We start from the raw sequence: 20,783 nt of genomic DNA on the forward strand, positions 1-20,783 counted from the left end.
ACAGCCTGGAGCTGACCCATTTGCACTTGGAGCTGTTCCCCCTTGCTCCAAGCAGTGCTAGTCCTGTAGAGCTGCGCATGGCACAGGAAGCTCCATGAAACAGGCGGTGGTACCAGGAGGATTTTGTGACTTCTGCTGTCTGGGAGCTGCAGCAGTCACCAGTTTTTAGGGGAAACTAGTTCTTTGATGTAGCTGTGAGTATTCATATCCTTATACATACTAATCATCCCTATAGTCCCTCGTGTTTTGGCAGCTGCTGAGAAACCCCTCAGAGGGTTGTGACAGCAAGAACTTGTGGCTTCTTTGCCTCAAGGGGCCACGTGAGGGACCTCCTGCCAGGCAGAAGTGTACCACCTCTGCAGGTGTTGGGTGGTCACCTGGATATGGGGATTGTGGCAGGACATTTCCTTTTAATAATTTTTTATGTGTGCTTCAATATGGAATAAAGAATACACTGAAAGCTCTGAGAAGTGGTTATTAAATATCACCATCTGGGTTGGTAGAAGCAAAACGTATAAAGCAGTCTCAGTAGAAATTGTAGATTAAGTTGCCAGTACGAACTGTTGTGTCTTTGTTCCTTAAATGGTCACAGAGCTTAAATGTGTTGTGATGCAGTTGAGTGATACAGGGCAAGAGCCAAGATGAGCTCTGCCAACCAAGTAAATGCTTCTTGTTTCAGAACGGCTCCGTTGCTGATGAATATGATGTTGACCTACTTGGAAATCTAATCTGCCACTTACCTCCAGCCTTTCTACATAGCAGAATGTCCCTGAGGGCAATGGCAACAGCCCTTCATCAATTCAAAGTCTGCCGACAGCTCAGCCACGAGCAGAAGACTGAAATTAAATACAAACTCCTTGAGTTATATGGGTAAGGTATTAGATACACCACCGTGCTTATGCTGATGGTTAAGCCATGCAAATACCAACCGTTTGCTCTGCCCAGATAGACCTGCAATGGGAACAACACAAAGTGACCTCTATCACTGGCCAAGCTTGGGGTCTCTGTCCTCTAGAATGACATTTCTGTTCTTGCATGTAACGTGATAACTGTGGAACAAGCTACAATCCCAGGGACACCCTGCATGACTTAAGCCCCAGAGGAAAAGGAGAAAAAGTGTAATGTTTGAGGAGGGGCAGGCAAACAGACTCTCTGGCATAGCAAGAGAAAGGGCGTTACAGCAAAGAATGGTGCAGGAATGCAAAGAATGGGAAAATGGAAGTGGGATACTCAGTGTGCTGGTGTGAGAAGAGAAACAAAGACACCTGCAAGCACCTGTGGCAATGGGAGAGAGGTAGAGAAGAAGCAGAGGGATATCAACTTCAACCAACTGAAGCAACAAAGCAGACTGTGTTAGGTGTCATTAATTACTCAGATTAGGAGGCCGATTTGAACCACACTGCTCTATCAGTCATGCAAAAAACAAAGCCATCCTCTATCTGGCAAGAATATACTGTTTCTCTCTTGTATTGTTTCTTAGAAGTATCTTGCATTTGAAAATGGAGACCAAATGCATGGTTTCTAACCATCCATTCAGCCCCAAAGTCAGTCACTTGATCTGCCTAATCATTTTAGTTGCTCATTCAGCTTCTTCCTAGTTGCCAGCATTTTTCTGGTAATGGAATAGCCACGTTTTCCACCAGATCCCATCCCTGCATTAATCTTGATCCAGATTCACTTTATCTAATCATGACACGTTGTGCTAAATAATTTTTTTTTTATTTTATCAAAAATATTTATCTCGTCAAACATCCTCATAGTGGAGCAACAAAGCAAATGAAGTTTTTTATGAGAACATGCCCTAGTAACAGACTTACTAGACTACCATCTTTAGGATCTTTCAGGCTGAAAATTGTTTATCCAAGTGCTTTCTTAAGTCAACCACCAACAGGGCTGGCTAACATTTGTCAGATTTGTATCAAACAAATAGGTCAAACATGCATAGTGCTAAGCTATGTGCATTTTGAAACACCCATCACCACTCAGAACTGAACCTGAACTTAATTTTTAAGACCTGAAATTCCTGAAATAATTTAGCATGTTGTTTCAAGAGATATGGTACCTGTCATAGAACTGATCTCTCATACCAGAATGGCATAGGTGTTGTTAGATGTGGCTCTCCAAGGTGTTAGATCTGCCTTCCATAACTCTTGACATTACAGATGAATGAAATAGCACTGACAGTAAAAACATGGAGCCAATAAGGTATGGATTTGAATTTTATGTGCTGTCACCTATGTTTCGTGTTTCTGTCCCTTAGTTTTAAAAAGGCAGCATTAGCAGCAGACTGGTGCCACACTGAGTTACTTTTCTGAGTTGTTTAGTGAACTCAGTCTTTTCAGAATGAGGGGGAAACTGTCCACTTCTAAGTGTGCATGGACCTGTTTTTCAGAAATGTTGAGCACCCACAGCTCCTGCTGACATCAGGGAAAGATAGAGTTGTCCAGCACCGATATAAAACAGCCCCTGTACACCTGCAAATAGTTAAATATTGGAATAGAGGAGTTTGGGTTTTTTTCATTTATGAGCAAGTACTGGTAAGTATTGCTTGCTTGAAGTATTAGCCACATTGGTCCTTAGGATAAGATTCTTGGAAAAAGGATGGTTTCAATTTTGGTTATGAGGTTTCTACTTCTCTTTTGATACCGTTTTGCCGGCTACTATTGCAGTATGAACCTGATAGAAAATGGTAAATTTTCTTTTTAAAAAAAGAAATATTTCTCCTTACTTGAACACTGTAATGCTAAGAACACTATGACTATTGAGGGAGAGAGAGGGAGATCCAGTACCACAATATTTGAAGGCTTTCTCTGAATATATTAAGAATTCCACTAATGCCCTATAGATCACAGAGAGATTATGTTAATAAGCATGAATGATCACATTGGCATAGGAGTATCTGTGTTCCCTGTATGATACAGTATCTGTGTTTCCTACATGATACAGTATAAGAAAAACTCTGAAATTTTAGTATAATTTAGATGGCAAACATTCTTCATTAATATAATGTTCCAAAATATTTCTTCAGCTCCACAAACAACTGGACAGCTGAAACAACATTAGATGTTGGACCATTCATAGCTCTGCTGTCAAAAGGGGAATTAAATGTGCTTGCTGAAAAGGTATGTTTTTATTATAATTTTTAAATTTGTAAAAGATAATGTTAAAATTTGGATTTGTGAATGTCGTAACACAGTCTAAATTAAGTAACCTGAATGCTAAACTAGGTAAGGAATTCTCTTGGCAAGGAACCATGTGTTAATATTTCACACATTCTTGACTCCATCAAAATTTCTGAGATTTCTTCTTGAAGGTGATGGTAGTATAAATGATTGTTTGCGTGTATACAATGATAATTGTACGTTGTCATGTAGGAAAAAAATGGTGTATTTATACTGATGCAGACTCAAATATTTTTAGTACTTTACACCTTGCCGTGTTGTTTCCTCCATTCCCCTGCCTTCCAACCATAAAACTTACGTTTCTTATCCTGTTAATAATGGGATCATACTGATCAAATTAGCATTTACTCAGGTGGCCCTTTGCCCTAGAGCCAGTGTAGCACACGTAACAATAACTGATAGCCTCAGCATTGCACTTTGGCGTTTCTTTGCCCTCTTTAGTTCTTATAATCGTATAATTTTTATGTATAGGAGTAAACTGTACTGGAATGAGGAATTCATTCTTCAGCAGAAATAAGTGAGCACAGTCAGCAGCCTTCTCCTCAGGAGATAATGCTTATAGTTGACCAAATAGAGTAGGACTCTTCAACTGAAAGGCAGGTGTCTAGGAGGGTGGAGGAGAGAGATCAAAAAAAGCCTAAAAAAGGTGAACAGGTTAAAGTTATTTCTCATAAATTAATTGGGTCCCTATCCTCAGTTCTTATACTTACCTGGCAAATTTAAGACAAACAAAATAAAGTACTTTCTGTACTGCACATACTAAAATGGTGGAACTCATTGCTACAGGAGGGTCTGGACACAGACTCCAGTCAGGCAGTGCTCAGGTGCTGCCAGAAGCTGAAAGGGCATACGAGGGGGAGAATCACTCAGAATTTGCTTTGTTTCTAATTTTTTCCCGCTCAAACTTACACTGTTGACCTTTCAGTAGCAGCCAATTTACTCCTCTTCTGAAATGTCTGCACAAATAGGAAGGAGGCTGAGCTGTTCCTAGCCCCTACTTTGCTGAGGTCTGCATAAGTCCTCCTCTGCAAATTGATTTAAAAGGGAGAAAAGTCTTATTTATTCTTTCTTTCCGTTTGAAGTTCCCTGATATCATTTTACAAATAGCAAAGACAATTGGACCAGTTTCTTCAGCTGAAGAGCTCCTATCAACTGTATTTGAATCTGTTTCCAATGCCACTGCCAACACCGAATCATCTCTCACCAGACCTGGTCAGTATTTCACCTGGTATCTGTGCAAAGTGCCAGATTTACAATGGTGCCATTTTGAGCTGTGATGGTGCAGTTCAAACAGACTTTTCACCTTGTCATCAAATGTGTTCTGAGAAGCTGGACAATAGAAAGTAAAGCATTGAGTAACTTTAAAGAGGTTCAGACTTTTAGCAAGAACTTTGTTCTGTTTCCCGTAGTTATCTCATACATTGACCAATTGCTGAAACACTTAATTTCATTACAGGATTATATGGTTAAGCATCTGGTGGAATGTTCCTGAGTGCACAAAGGAAAAAGATGAATGATTTGAATACGAGGGGTTTGTTTGTTTTTACTTTTTTGTTTATTTTTACTTTCCTTTGTAATCTGAGTGAAAATCCTTGAATTAAAAAGCTGTGAAGGTGACAAGTTGCTGTTGTGCCAAAAGATTGCACATATTTAATGCTTTGCCAGACATGAGCATATGTTGACTCGGCTGTTCTTAAATCTGACATTGGTGGTTCTGTGTTTTATGTGCCCAAATGGACAAAGTTTGTTATAATCTAAAAGGAGTTTTACTTAGCAACCAAACTAATCTATTAGAATCTCTGGTGACAAATGGATGATTTTCTTTGTATAAGGTACTTACTGTGACTGTACTCTATTATTATAGTAACTGTATCCTTTCTCTTACTTGTAATTCACCCAGGCAGAATTTTTAAGCTATGCCATGGAAAACAACCCTACTGTGGGGGAGCCTTTTGAAAGCACTAATGGGAATTTAGACCCCAAAAATTTCAAAGAGTTTGGTACTGTCTGCCTTTATGTCTTTGAAAATCTCCCCATTGGTTCTCTTCCTAACAGAATACAGGTCCGAGCTCTCAGCAAGCCCTGAGGCACCATGGAAATCCATCTGCTTGTATAACAGCAACTCTGAGTGATGACTGTGTGTCTCTGGGAATTAATTTGCTCCTGGAAATGCTGTATTTATATACAGAGAGAGACAGAGGGCGTTCTACAGAGTTGTATTTTTGTATAGCCTGAAAAAAAACATGACCTCTGTTGATCAGAGGAGTCATTACACAATTATCATGCTCTAAAAAAGCAGAATTGAGCTGGTGGAATAGCAGAGTATTAGTCCATCTGTATGCATGAAATTCACTCTTCCTTGAACAAGTAAACCATCGGATCATAATTATAATTCTTTAGACATGGGCCACAGGACTAAAGGTTCAGCATCAGGTATTTCAGTATGCTTGTGTCCTTACATGTGCTTTTTTAGGCCTCTAGATCGCTACAATGTGAATACCAAAGACTTCTCTAATCAAACTAACTCATGTCCAGTGCAGTTGCAGAGATGTCTCATCTGCATTGCAAGACCAATATAAACCTACCAGCGAAGCTAATGATCTTTGCAAAGGATAACTTGGCTCCAAGGCTATGGAGGCTTTTCATTCTTCACTTGGGGTGCAGGAGCTCAGCTTGGCGGGAGTCTGGGAGACGAAAAATTGAAGGATTGTTTGTGCTAGTCTAAGAAATACTTCTGCAGTCCAAGTATGGTATTGAAGTTCTGTTACCAAACATAATCTTACCAACTTCACCCAACTCACACGGTGGTTTCAGTAAGGACTGAAGTTTTATGGCTGATATGTAGATCGCTAGAAAATTGGGTACTACAGAAATGGCTCTAGAATAACACTGATTCTCTTCATGCTACCAACCTGCTATTTTACATTTCGCAGGGTCCAGCTGTGAGATAATATTAATAACAGTAGCAATTACCAGTGGCAGAGTTCTTACCTCTATGTCTACACCAAGGTAAAAAACAAACATGGTGCTTAAGGCAAGATGGAATATATGAGGCAAAACTCAGGAATCGTGTGTCCAAGGTGCTACCAAGAAGCAGTGGCAGTGCTGGAAAAAGAATTCAAGTTGCTTACCTCCAGCACTGAGGTGTTATAATATATTATATATATAATATGTTCTTCATCAAACTAAATGTGATTATATAGCAAAAGGAAGAGTAAAATAGCATCAAATACAGGAAGCAAAGCCAGGAGTCTAATTAGTATTTCCCTCTGTAATTGTGCCAATGTTATCTGGTGTGTTACAAATAATAAAATCAATGGGTTTTTTTCCAAGAACACAAAATATTAGGTTTTCATGACTTGGGGAAGGGAACTGCATTGTGTCTGGGTGGGTAGTATTTACATGACAAAAGCTGACCTTTTGCAGCAGAGGAAAGTGAAACAATGCAGCTTCACAAGAGGCCGGTGTAAAGGGAGAGAGAACATCAGCTGGTACAGTGGAAGCTGAACAACGTTTTCGTTTGCTCAACAGATTCAATCTTTTCAGTGTTCTACCCACTACTGCAGCTTCCTTTGATGCAAATAAATCCCTCCTCTGCCTCCTTTCAAAGTAGAAATCTACTTTGTACATCCTCGCTTTAATTTATTTATCTGGGGGAGCTTAGCTTAGGCACAGCATCTGTGAAATTCTTGCTTTTTACTGGTAATGACCATATCTGAAGACATGTAGGGATTATTTGGTTTAGATAATTATTTAATAAGGCTTTCCTAAATTAGTGACAGGAGAGAGAGCAGTAATCAACCACATTAAGATTCTAATTTCTGCTTTCCATTAATATTAGAGGTAGATTATGCCATCAAAGACCAGGATTTATTAAAACACACAATGGAAACTGTCTCGGTTGATCATACCATAGGGCCAGAACCTGACCGTAAATAAGATTTTTAAATGGAGTTTGTCTGTCCAAACAGTTCTGTTGTAAGTGAACAACCCTCTCTAGATCCTGACATTTTAACAACATGCTTGACATAAAGAACAAGCACCATGCTTCTCTGACACCTCCAGCTTCTGTCTTCACCTTGTTTAAATGTCAGGCAAGTCTTACAAGTCATACGTCTTTGTCAGGGTATTTCAGAGTCAAAGCACCTCTCGTGTCTGTTACTTTCCTGTTGAGCCGGATTCACATATGTGCTGTTTGAACGTGGAGAAGTTTATTCGGCTGCAACCTTTTTTTGTGTGAACAATGCCATAACTATATGGAGATGTCCACCAAGGTAATCCCAAAGATTTGCATTTCGTTCTTGCTCAAGCAAGGCTCCCAGCAAATGGTGGTTTTACCTCAGAATAAGCCCTTGCCTGGGTTTTGATGCCTTTCGGGAATTAGATTTGAAAGAAACTTACAAGATATTGGTTACTCTTATTGCACACATCCTGATATTAGTTATATTGTGGCATCCTATATTGTAACTGTTCTGAAATATATGTCTGCTCCTGTTTTCTTTTCCAGCATGCACTGCCTTTGGAGGACAAAGAATATCACATTTCTTGCAAGTTAGGCAAATCTAGTTTTATATCCAGGATGTTAACAATGTAAATATTTAAAGAAATTATTTCATTGAAAGATAATTAACTTATCAATATCACATCAGCTGCAGTTAATTCATAGTCTGTCACCCTCTTAAATCTCTGTATTGCTTTGATTTCTTTTTTTCAGTCTCCTTGACTTTTTTTCCAGATTGCCTGGGAACCAGAGCTCCTTCTTCAGATGAAATTATTAAATTAGCAGAAGCAAATGTCTTTTGGTCAGTTCAGGAACTGAAATGCATGGACGCAGGGACTTTTGAAAAAAATGTGGAACTTCTTGGGACTGTCTCAGGTTTTAACGGCTCCCAGCTTATTGCCTTGAAGGAAAAAGCCAAGCAGGTAACTATCCTGTCTGTGAAGGAAAATTAAATCCATAATTTGATTTGCTGTTATTGAACTATGTAGTTCTAAAATAACTGTGCTATGGCAATGTCACTACTGCTGCAAGAATATCTATTGTTTATTGGAAAAATAATGTGAGATGGTGATAGAGGACTATTGCCCTTGCTTTAGAGTCAACAGGCAAGTAGTTCTGAGCTATTGGCAACTGAAAAACTTAAGTGCTTTTACTTTTGAATTGCTTTTCAGTTGCCTGTTTCTCACTTTTCTTTCATAAATGAAAAATCAGCAAGCAGTACTCTAGGCTGTTGATTGGCCTGCTGAGAATTAAGCTCAGAGTGTTAAACTGCCTACATCACTGTTAAATATAGTTTACAGTGGTGTAAAACCAGACTGACTGAGAGAGACTGTTATTAGCTGAATAAAGCTCGCTTTCCCACCTTCTTGTTACAGGCAGGGACAAAGCTGTCAATGGGAAATTTTAGGGAGGAAAACCACACGCATTTAGTCTGTCTTTAGTAGGATGTTAGTGGTGAGAGCGAGTTATGGAAATACAGCCGAGAGAAGGCCTCTGTCTTTGCCAGGCTGTAGATTCATGGAGAGGAACAGGACTGTGGTCTCAGCTCTCGTCACCACTCCTGCAGCACTGCGTTACAGTGCAGTAAGACAAGTTGTTTTGGTTGCAGAAAAACCAGAGGTGAAGAGGTTGCCTTCAGCTTCCTGTCACCAGCATCCACTGGAGGTTATCTGCTCTCTGCTTCCATCTCTGCATAGCTAGCTACTCTGTAATCCCCTTCTGTCAAAATGATCCAGCATTTTAAAAGTCCTTTTTAGGCTCCATCAGGTCATTCTGACAGAATGATGTTAGGAAGCATCTACAAGTGCAGTTGGCAAGTAGTATGAGTGCAGATGCTTGGAGATCTGAGGGCTGTGACCTCTGGAGGAAAGCTGGAGCAGGGGATAAGGTGGTCCTGGGCAGCATCTCCTTAAACCAGCAGCTGCAGCTAAAGTAGTGGAGCTGACCATGACTTTTGGGTAGATAAAGCCAACAGTGCAGTTTTTAGCAGTGAAGGTCAGCTTTTAAAACTCTTGAACTGCAGGTTCTCAAAGAGAAGTGGCAATAACCAGATTTCCGAAAGCAGATGGTGACTCTGCAGTTCTGTCTCTGCTGCCGTGTTGCAGTAGGACAACAGCCCACTGCATCAAATGCATTCTTCCCAAGACAGCTTCCCTGTGTCAGCACAGAGACACGTGGGTAGGAAAAGGGAAAAAAAATATAATCCTAGAAGAAAATAAAAATAGTGCTTGTCTGAGATACTGGGAACTAAAATATTTTACAGCAGTGCAACTTAATGGTTGCACTACTTACAGAGTGGTATCTTTGTGGAGAAATTGCCAACAAGGTTAATACACTCATATTCCAGCTAAGTTCAATTCAAAGATACACAGATCTGTATTGCACTGAATGAAAGTATATTCTGTCTGTGTGTGTGTTTGTAAGACAGATTGCTGCTAGACAAAGACAGGCTTCCTATATATTAATTTTCAAAGGCAACATACGTGTTACACTGAACGTGAAGCATAAGAAATCAGACAGTGCAGGCAAAGCTCGCTCTTTGAAATTATGTGCATAAGATGCTGTTATGTTATTAACTAAAGGGCATCTTTGATTAAAGGTTTGATTAAGCCAGCTTTAATTTCTCCTAAATTGATTGGTTTCCCCTAAAAGAAACTGCGTACTACTCATGGTTCCAAACTAATTCAAAAAGTCTAGTTATCAGATTGTTTCTTAATGAAAGTAAGCAGCTTAGCTCACTTGTAAGTGGAAGGTCTCCAAGCTTGCAGTAGTAACAGATGTATGGATCTGTAGTCTCTAGGGGAATGAGGACAAAGGAGTGTTTCAGTTTCTTGTGTTGTGTTATTTATATCGTTATGTCTGAGATTTCATCCAGCACTGTCAGATAATGCTATTTATGAAGTACTTCAAATTCTGTAGTTTATGACCTAGATCAGGAAATAGACATATGACATTTTTAACTGCATGTGCTTCGTGTATCTCTTAAGCTAGAGAATTAAGAGCTTTAAAATTGGGCTAATGTTTTTTACTATCTATTTTCTTTGGAAAAGATTGAAATTTCCCAGGCTTAGACCCTTTTTCTGTTTCTTTATGACATCGTAAAACCAACATAAAAGATCCAGTGGAAACTCAGTGAGGACGTACAAGTCCAGCAAAGCTGCTCTTAAACAAATCCTTAACCCGAGTGTCACGGTTGAGAAAAGCACCTCGGCAGTCCTGAGGCTGCTCTGTGTTGGATATGCGCGTTGGTATGAACAGCAGATAGTCTGCAACTCTGTGCAAGGAGTATCTTATTCCAGAGATCTGGACCTTTTTCTTTATTTTATGCAGGTTCCACAGCTTCATATATATCTGAAGGTGCAAACACTATTTAGTAGGCAACTGCAGGGATATTCCTTCAGCAAGTCCTTGCTAGCTTTGACCTTTCTCATTTTTTGAACAGAAGTTAAATTATAGCTATCCTGAAAATGAAATAAGTATTTCCATGAATCAGAGAGCATGAACGATCGACCTAGCCCAGGACTGGGCTTCTAGTTTTATTTTTCTATGTGGAGTTAGCAGCACAATCATGTACTAGAAAACTGTCATGTATTGACTGACAAAGCAAAGTTGCTGAAGTATATGAGACCTTTAAAGGGAGCTTTTTTTTTTAATGTATGCCTGTCTTGTTAAAGTCACTTCCTTCAGCCAAAACCCAGTGTCTTTTTTCTGTAAAGACAATTGGCCACATCCTGAGAGATACTGACCACTGACTGCTGACTTCTATCATTTCCGACTAAAGGTAATTGACAGTTGTAGCCTCTGGAAATTCAGCTCTTGACAGACTTTCATTGTTCCTTACTCAGGCAGACCTTTTCCTGAAATCAAAATTTTCTTACAGCTGATCTGTGACAGCTTTTGAATCACTGTAACTATCACAGATAAGGTTAAAAGCAGTGAACTTGTCAGTTTAAATACATTGCTACTGGTTTAGAAGAGCCCCTGCTAATTCCTTTGTTTTTACAGAGCTTTACAGATTTAACTGTATCTGTACAAACACACTTAAATGATTTTTTTTTTTTTAATGTTGTATGCTCACAAACTAGAAATCAGAACTTTAGGAATTGGCTATTTGTCTGTATTACCTGATACCCTACTTTGATTTCTGCTTGCCTTGTCAACGACTGAGCCAGAACGACTGGTCACAAAAGCAATTTAAAGTCACTCCATTGGAGTGATTGCAACTGGTGTAGAAGCCTGAGTGGTCCAGGCGCTGCTTTCCCGGTAGCAGTGTAACAGCGTGGATCTCAGCACAGACTTGCATTTTTATTGTTTTTAGTGGTACTCGCTCCTACAGCAACACTTCCAGCAGTCCCTGCACTGACTTATCAAGAAGCTCAAGCTGTACAAATTGCAGCGATTTTAGATAAGCTAGCCATTAGTAGTGTAGAACCTCGAAAACCTTCACAATACCTAAGCTCTGCCTTTTGTGTGGAAAGGGGCATACTTTGGGTATTGGGATTTTTAAAACCAAGGGGTTTGAGAATGATATATATAGAGGAAGATTCATAATGATCTGACAGACATTAATGAATCTCTTCTAAAGGTTTGGGGATCACTACCAGACTGGAAGAGTTATCATATTGTTTCCCTGGGCCGCATTGCTCTGGCACTCACCGAACATGAAATCGAAGAGCTGGATTTGCATTCTGTCGATACCATTTCTGTACTTAGTCAGCAAACAGAATGGACTCGTATGCAGGTAAGTATGTTATTGAATGTACTTCTGGTGAAAGGCTCCGGATTCACACCCTTTGGGACTGAAGTTCTGGAATCGCCTAGGAAACAGGTACAGCAGTCCACACTGCTCCCTGCTGCTTTTCTGCAGCTGTGACCCCAGTGGAAGTGGGCAGGTAGGTCAGCACTGATGTCTGCCTGGCTGCTGGCTTCCCTGGTGAGATGGCCAAGAGGACATCACTGTTAATTGTGATGGTTGACAAGTATATTCTTTAGCACTTGCCCACTAAGTAGTAGAAAGAGGTCAGCAGTTCCTCTCACATTGGCCCCAGAACAGACACTATTGCTAGGAGATACTACCCCTTCCTAACTAAGAGTAATCACTGAAGAGGTGGTGTGCCCCCCAACCCCAGCATCCATTGCCCTAGAAGCCTATGTTATTAGTAAATATGCTCCTCTCATCTTCCTTTCCTTGAATAACTTCTAGTTATATCAATGGGACTTTCGTAATGAGAGTTAAAATCTTTTATTTATATATGCAATTGGCAGCATATTTCTGACTGTATGACCCATACCATCAGGGCTCCTCGGTTGCACAGCTGCTGGCATGGTGGCAGCCAGCTTTGGCAGAATATCGCAGATCTGTTTAATAGATTCTTGTTCTGAAGAGCACCATGAGAAGGAAGCACTTGGGAGGATTTTATACAATACTACTTGGGTTTTGAGGTTTCCTGCTGTCAGTAACGATATCTAGTTAAAAGAGATTCATCCTGCCTAACTTCAGTTGTCTAAAAATTAGGTAGCTAGTTTAAGCTAGTCCCTTGAGGCTCAGTATTGTGGATAGATTAGGAAATCTTGGAAGATGCTTGTTTCTTTCACTGACTTTGGAGGATGCCTTGGTGGCAGGCTTAAAGCTAGACACAGAGTTTTTAAATGGTTAGTTTAGGATGAGCACCATCCTAAATGACTTAGGCTTGCAAAGGCATTTTGGTACCAATATCCCATTCATATCTGAAAATTAATCCTAAACACAGGTCACCACCTATATATGACACTTAAATAAGACACAACAAACTGAGTATTAGAAAAACTAGAAATTTCGTATTGATGTCCTTGAGTAATTTATGTTTTCTTCTAGCAATTTAATTAAATTGGGCAGTCCTGCTAGGCGATTCAATGCCCATTTCTTCTGAAGTGTTTCCTTGTGACCCAGCAGAAGAGGTACAGAGTGCTTTCAAATCACTTGCACTTGGGAAGTGGTTGTGTAACAGTGCCCTGTTTAAGTGTCACGTATAGGTGGTGACAGTGCTCCTCCTGAAGGCCACAGCAAAACTCCAATTAATTACATTGGGGAGGCTCAGGATTATATTTGGTCCATAGCTTCTGGTAAGATTTTGAGCTTCTAGTAACAAAACCTTCAATTATATTTACTCTGTTCATGCATAATATCTTACTGCTTTTGTAGGCAAGATCTATTTTGCAAGGTTTTCTAGAAGACTCTGGCCAGATGATCAGTACACTAAAAAGCTTTGATTTAGTTGGATTAGGAGCTATTCTCTGTGCTTTGAACTCCACAGAAATCATGTCCATAAGGACTGCTGAATTCAGGTACTGCATTTAATACTTAATGAAATATTTATTAGTATCTCTATTGATGAAATTTATTGTGCAATTTGTTTTCCTTCAAGGTTTCCAGAGCTTAAAGGACACGTTTTTACATTTTAAATGCTTTTAGAAAGGCAGTAACTGTTATGGAGAGTGTACACTGGTTGTTTAAAATATATTCTGTTTTAGGTTTCCTCTGCCATTTATATCTCACCATTTAAGTATTGCATTGAGAAATTCAGGTTTTTGCTCAAAGCATTAAACATTTGTATGCAATTTGTGTACATATATTTTAAATTGAAAATGAGTTTACTGTCTTCTTACAGCAGACTAAATATATTCCAGGCATCTTTAGTATTGCATGTAATTGCAGCATGTAACGTTAACCTTGTTGCCTTTTGCAGTGCTGCTGTTGCAAGAATTGGCCTGTTGTTTTGTAGCACCCCTGTTCTGAGGCAGTTTAAGAAGATGACAGAATCTGTGTTTGGTACTGCTACCAGCTGGAACGGCTCTGTTTTACAGGAAATTGGTACTATAGCAGGTAACAAAATTCAGACTCCAGATGGTGATTGTTCTGAAGTGTTGTTATTAAGCATTAAGAGACAGGCTCACGTAGCAGTGCATTCTTCTCGACTGGCAAAAGACACTTCTTCCAGAGAGGAGTCACCTGCAGGGATGGACATCCAGCAGTTTTGTTAGCACTAAGGAAAAGTCGTGGTATTCTCCACAAGGTTCTCTGAATCTGCTTAATCTGACCTTGGGGAGCACAGCCTAAAGTCCTTTGGGTCCTGTAAGTTGGAAAGCGTCAATCAAGGAGGGCAAAACCAACCAGGATTTCAGACCCACTCGCTATTTGTGAACCGTGCTGCTGCAAGAGTGGCTGTATTGGGTCAGAGCAGTGCTCCAGCTGACGGAGCATCCTGCCTCCAACAGTGGAAAGAATGGGCTGCCCAGGGAAGAGCAAAAGAGCAGGGTTAGCTTGGAGTGATAGTTCTCCAGAGTGCTCTCACAGCCGCAGAGACTTCCCGGGCCAGAGGTCACACACTATTTTGTTCATGGATTTTTTTCCCTGTGATCGTTTAACTGCACATTGAACTCTCATAAATTCTAGCATCCCCGATGCTTGCGGCAATGATTCCACACTGTAAGTACCCAGTGGGTGAAGAAGTAACTCCCATTGCATGCTTATGCTCCCTAATCTTGCATCAGAAGAGGCTGTGAACAAGCATTCCCTAATAACACTCCTTATGATTTTATTGGTTTTTATCATTGTCTCTTTTCCAAGCTAAAGTAGCTCAGGTAGAGCACATTCCATACCAGTGGATAAGGCCAGATGATTTGTAATGTTGGAATATAATGAAAGAAACAAAACAAAAAAAGAACGAATATCTCTCTCCGTAACACACTGGAGTAAACCATTTATTATAAACATTGTATAAATGCTTAAAATTTGTATTAGCCTAAAAATAAATCTAATAAAAAGAATATTAACTGAGTTTTGTTCCTATTGGTTTTTTTAGGTGGTTTGAATGAGGATGAATTAAAAGCTTTTGATACAAACTTGATGCCATATTTCCAGCCAATAGCAATAAGATTCATACCTCCTGAAGTTTTCCAAGTAAGAGCTCGATTACTGAAGAAGTAACCAAATTTCTATCATATAAATAAACTGCAGCACTGATTTATAGTTTGTTTTTGGGTTTCAGCAAGAATTTTTCTATGGTGTGCTAAGGATCCGAAACATTAACTTTCAGCTATATCATCTGTATTTGTGATGTCCATAAAATATGCTAGATAAGCTTTATTTATTCTTCAGAAGGCGTCCCAAGGAAAAAGCAAAGATCTAGGGTCAGAAAACAGGGAATGGACTCTGTCTTCCAACACTGTAGTCAGATCTGAGTTTTCTTCTCTGTTTATTAACATTTGCAAGGATGCTATCATAGCTACAAATTTCTCTGCTGACTATGTAAGAGCTTTTTTATTATCCTAAAATCTGGCAATGTTCTCCTGAGTTAGCTCTGAAAAACAGATTGTACAGGCAGATACAGACTGGAAAGTAATTACATCTAATTACAGCAGTTGTGAATGTGGACCAGAAATTAAAACATGGATCTTAAGGTCATTGTCCCAGACTTTATTTGACTTAGTGACAAGATTAATATTCTGCCTAGGCTGGTCTCTTTCAGATGCTTGGGCAAACAATGTACTTAGGGACAGATGAGCTAAACAGATAGTTAACTGTGTCAGCTTCCATAAAAGAGACAAACTCCTTGAACACTGAGTGTTCTGCACAGTACCACTGACAGTTTAGATAAGCCTGAAATGTCCTTAGTAAAACAGGCAAAACTGAAGATCTGTAGCATCTTGTAGAATTTCTTTCAAATAGCATACATTTTTGTTAGTAAGAATAGTAACGGTACTACAAAATGTGCTTAACAAGGAACAGGGCACCTTCTTGGAAGAATTTTCTGTATTTGAAAGATTCAAAGCAGATTTTGTTTTTACACGAGTTTTGTATAACTTCATTTTATGGATGTATTTGTTGTGTAGGAGGGCTAAAATTCTTGTGACTGCAGAATGTTAACTAAAATCAAAGCAATCCAGCATGCCCAGTACATGCAGGCTTTACAAACTGGTTAATTGCTATGTGATATAAGATAATTACTGTAAGATTATGATTGCTATGTTTCATTTTTAAACATAAGTTTTAATATGACCAAACCTGGAAGATTTTCAATCTAAAAGAGAAAATTGAATAATGAGATTAAAGTATGGGTTTCTTCATCTCATTGCTCTACTGCTAACTATAATCAAAGGTCAAACATAGATTCAGGTGAGGTTGCTTGGGAGCAGATGTAAGAGGAAATAAATGAAAACACAAGAGGATGCACAATGTCATCTGTCTTTGAACAAATAAGAAAAGAAATGGCTGGAAAATTAAACTCCAGCAATATATTGAAGAAGTGCCCAATAGAGTGTTGGCATAGAAAGCTTCTCAAGCTGTCAGATCCCAGCAGCAAAGAGAAGGGTGAAAGATAGATGAGTGGTCAGTGAAGTAAATGACTGCAGAGGATTATTTTTAAGCTCTGTTGAGCTCTTTTATAGCAACACAATGTTGAAGGCTACTTCCCCTCATTCCAAATGCAAGACAGTGCTGACTTCTGATTCCTTACCTGCCTTATCCAATTGACAGCCTAAACCAATTTTTCTGGCTTTTATTCCTCCTAGGCATTGTCCCCAGAACAAATAGCAAACCTGGGCCCTGAAAATGCTGCTGTGGTTACCAGATCGCAGCACGAGCATCTGAATGCATCACAGCTCCAGAGCCTTCAGCTGGCACTGGATGGAGCCAGGACAAGCACCCCAGAGACACAAAACGGTGCAAGCACTACCCAGGCGGTGCAAACCCCAGCTCCAAGCGGTGAGTAGAGTCACTCCCTCCTCCTGCCTAGAGGGGAAGGACACTCACACCAGTGGGGTGTGCAGTCTCGCAGCATCCACCAGGATCAGACCTGCATTTTGAAAGTGGGTTACAGTGAATTTGCGAATCAGCTTTTTTAACTCATGCCTCAAATCGCATGCCTGACCAAGACAAACAGCAAGGATGTTGTTGGATTTACCCACAGCAAGAGATAATGGAGGAAGATTGTCAGATGGCATTAGCAGCTATACGCTGGTAGTAGCATTACACTATGCTAAGCACTAGCTTGTGTAAAATGTAGTCTGAAACAGTGAGCTTTTCCCTCTCCTTCTTTGCCACATTCTTTGCCTAAATTTAAGGCAGGGCTCTCCATCTCTGGACCTTCAGATCACAACCTTTCTCTGCAGCAGAACCTTGTTTGCAGAGCTGCAAGTGGGAAAGGAGGTAGCATGGGGGTAGGTTAGCATCTTTATCCAGACTATGGGACCCCTTGAACAGTTTTTCCTGCTGTTCCCATCCTATTTGGAAGCCTATTAGTACCTATGCTTCAGTGGTTTAACATTTTAGTTCTCCATATTGTAGTTTATACTGGGCAAGTTATGCTGGCAAGTATGTTAATGGACATTTTACAATGAATGAGAGTTTGCACATAGTCAAACCAATGTTGAGTGCTTATCCCTATCAGACAGCAAATATTGTTCCTTCCAGTGGCACCAGCAAGACATAAGCTTTTGAAAAAGAGAGAAGGATGTTGAGGTGCTAAAATAGGAATAAGGGGGACTAAATTGCTATGATGCCCTTGCTGGAATTAGAGCAGACCTTCCCCGAAGCACCTGAGCAGTGCTTTCAGCCCAGCTCCCTTGTGCGTGTGACCTGTTCCCTCTGTAGATATGCCAAAGGGAGGAGTTTCCTGCATAAAGATCACCTGAGTTCTTGAGCTTCTCATTCATTATTCCTGTCTCTAGTGAGTACCACCCCTGTGAAATGCTTCCCTTCAGAGCTGTGTATGTTGAACTGGAAGTGACCATTCTGACTGGTGGTGTTTTTTGAGCAGCTGAATGTAATTAGGATTCAAATGTTGGAATTTGCTGCACATCTTTGGGGTGGTGTTGATATGACTGTACTAGACCTGAACTGTGTCATGACACTAAGACATAATACTTTCTGCTTTTCAGGTGCTCCCTGTTTGAGTGGCTTCGGCATCTGGTTATGTGCTGTGTTCACACTGCACCTGCCTTTCTGAATCTACAGTTGTTAAGCTTGAGGTAAGTGATATTTTCAATAAGAGGTAGCTTTATAACGGAAACATAGTTCACCTGTAACAGTGACAACACAGGGTGAAGGACTGTGGGACCCCCTTCCTCCTTTGAATACAGAGATAACAATTCCTGGATAATTTTTCTGTATTACAAAGGTGTCTCGTACCTCTGATAGACTATCTTAGAATCTAATCCAGGGGAAAGCACTTTATCTTATCTTTACCATAAAGCCAACCTTAACAAAAGTATATTTAAAATTCCATGTAACACCAATCCATTACTTGTTCCACTGTTATTTGGAACATGTTGTTGGTATTAATCTGTATTTTGCCTGTTCCAGTCTATTGATAAGATTTTATTCCACAACTGCTTTTATAATCTCCAATTAAAAGAATGTTGTCATTAACTTTCATTGGATTTTACCAATTTGACAGGCTAAAATTTAATGAGAGCACAGGTGGGCTTAAGGTATAAATTCTAATTAAGCAAACTAAAGGCTTAAGTGTTCTACTTAGTCTTTAAGACTGCAAATCAAGGTATGTCAAAAGACTTAATATTTTTCTTTGCTTTTTGATTTTTAGTGTCCTGGAGCTTACAAAAGAGATGCTAGAGATAAAGAGTTGCAGCTCAGCATGAATAGTAGAATCAAGAGGCTCTGCGATGTCTGAGTGCAAAGTCATTAATTTCTTAAAGCAACACCTTCATCTGCCATCATGATGTGAAGTATCCCCTTTCCCTACTTTACCATTAACAAGTAACACAGGATGCTTCCAAATACTTCAGACAAATTTCAAAACTGGAAATGGCTTATCTGTCTCATGAGAAAATCACTGGAAGATATGCTTACGTTAGGGAGGAGCCTGAGTGACCTAGGGGACAGGTAGCAGGTGACTGTTGTTTGGAGGCTGATGTATCATACCCAGTGCTTTTTATGTTGGCTAATTTGGTTACACTATTGTATCCATCTGTTGGGTTTTCCTCTTATACTTTGGGTGTACATTCCTCTGGACAGAGGCTGTCCTCTTGCATGACGTAGTAGAAACCGTACTAAAAGTTACTGCTGTTGCAATAAAATAACTTCATCTCTGGGCTGCTGGTTTAAATCCTGCTCAGATAAGAAGTGATGACATGTTCTTAGAATTTAAGCATCTGTATGAGATGTAGTTCCCCATGGCTATATGTATGCAACACAGAACTGTTGATGACACAGAGGGCATTGGCAATACTATTAGTATTTCATGAGACAAAATGCACCATGGAAACCTGCTAATGATGTTCATCATGAGATAGTCCCTTCACTTCAGGCAGGGTTGAAGCATACACTTGGGAATAGTAAGGGAAAACTGTTCACTGGGTCTACGTACTACTAGGACTGTCAGTCCAGTACTTTCCACAAGCCCTGTAATAACAAATATCTCATAATTACAAGCAACAAATATTTTCATGTGTTTTATCGACATATGGTTTAAGTGTCTACTGTTTTTCATGCCACGCCTCAGTATTTTAAACAATGGAAAAAACATATATTTAAAAACCCTCTGCATGTGAACATACATTTTGATGTTGCTTAACATGATTTTAAGCCAAGAATGCATGGTACAGTTTTCCATTTTGCCATTGCAAAAGTCTTTGTCTTTTCAAGACTAAAAAAGGCAATGCATAGACTTAAAAGTTTAGCTTTTTCATTTAGGGCTGTACTGTAGTAAATGCCTTTCAAACTTTTATTTGTATTTCTTTACGGCAAACATTACATCTAGCTTCTGAGCACTGAAAGCTGAATTGAAATTTTGCTGCAGGTGGGGAAGCAATGGGAGCAGGGCTGAGAGGGAGAGCGGGAGGGAAAAGGTTTGCTGCTGCTGGGGAGGGGTGAATGTTGCTGTTGGGAATAACAGCTCCCACAAAAGTCCTATATATTCTGTAATTCCTGCAGCAGCAGGAGCCAACCTGATTTTCAGGGCTTTGTTACAGGCAAAGTAGGCGGTGAGAGCATGGCCGTTTTTCACCCCCTCCTGTTCCCTCTCCCCCTTTAGCAATCAGCTGCTCTAGGAACTGCCTTTGCCTGTAACTAACCCTGGCAAGTGTGACATAGAGTTACAGATAATACTATGTGCTTTAGTTTGCACTTTATGAGCAAAGAACTACTATTGCTGCAAACTGCCTTGTACCTTTTTCTCTAACGCTAACAGTAAGATTCCAGCTTTTTCCGCTGCATTTCCTTTTCTGCACGTAAACAGTAGATTGCGGCATTTATCTAAATAGAAAAAAAATTGTTTTATCAATCCCAGCAAATATATGCAAATACCCACTAAAACTAAAAAATGCTTCAGTGGATTTATTTGTTCTTTCACATTAAAAAGTTCTGCCTCATTTAGATATAAAAGTACTAAAACATTGTTTGATTTCTAGAAATTGCCTGACTTGAATTCTGTGTGCACTTCAGTGAAGATGCAGGAGAATATTTTCATAGTCAAGAAGACAGTCAGCATTTCCAGTTCAGCTGTTTGTCAGATACGTGACTTAGCTATACCAAGCACTTCAAAAATCTATATGAGCTGAAAATTATCTTCTTCTGTCAATGTACCTGGGAGAAATTCCGTCTG

The 20,783-nt window shown here is 39.7% G+C and overlaps 1 protein-coding gene across 6 annotated transcripts in view; it reads left to right on the forward strand.

Moving 5' to 3' along the window:
• The window catches only part of OTOA (otoancorin), a 41,907-nt gene extending 21,124 nt beyond the window's left edge, over window positions 1-20,783 (forward strand). For 4 of the 6 annotated variants that reach the window (XM_068422450.1, XM_068422451.1, XM_068422453.1 and 1 more), the window contains 11 exons: window positions 680-870; window positions 3,029-3,122; window positions 4,265-4,394; window positions 7,897-8,105; window positions 11,768-11,923; window positions 13,364-13,506; window positions 13,908-14,044; window positions 15,024-15,121; window positions 16,732-16,924; window positions 18,100-18,189; window positions 18,765-20,783. In XM_068422450.1, the coding sequence (XP_068278551.1) occupies window positions 680-870; window positions 3,029-3,122; window positions 4,265-4,394; window positions 7,897-8,105; window positions 11,768-11,923; window positions 13,364-13,506; window positions 13,908-14,044; window positions 15,024-15,121; window positions 16,732-16,924; window positions 18,100-18,167 (1,419 nt within the window). In that variant the 3' untranslated portion in view covers window positions 18,168-18,189; window positions 18,765-20,783. Of the gene's footprint in view, window positions 1-679; window positions 871-3,028; window positions 3,123-4,264; window positions 4,395-7,896; window positions 8,106-11,767; window positions 11,924-13,363; window positions 13,507-13,907; window positions 14,045-15,023; window positions 15,122-16,731; window positions 16,925-18,099; window positions 18,190-18,764 lie in introns of those variants that run through there. The other 2 variants (XM_068422452.1, XM_068422457.1) reach the window with 2 other exon arrangements.

The sequence above is a fragment of the Nyctibius grandis genome, chromosome Z (genome assembly GCF_013368605.1).
Source record: "Nyctibius grandis isolate bNycGra1 chromosome Z, bNycGra1.pri, whole genome shotgun sequence".
Taxonomy (NCBI): Eukaryota; Metazoa; Chordata; class Aves; order Nyctibiiformes; family Nyctibiidae; genus Nyctibius; species Nyctibius grandis.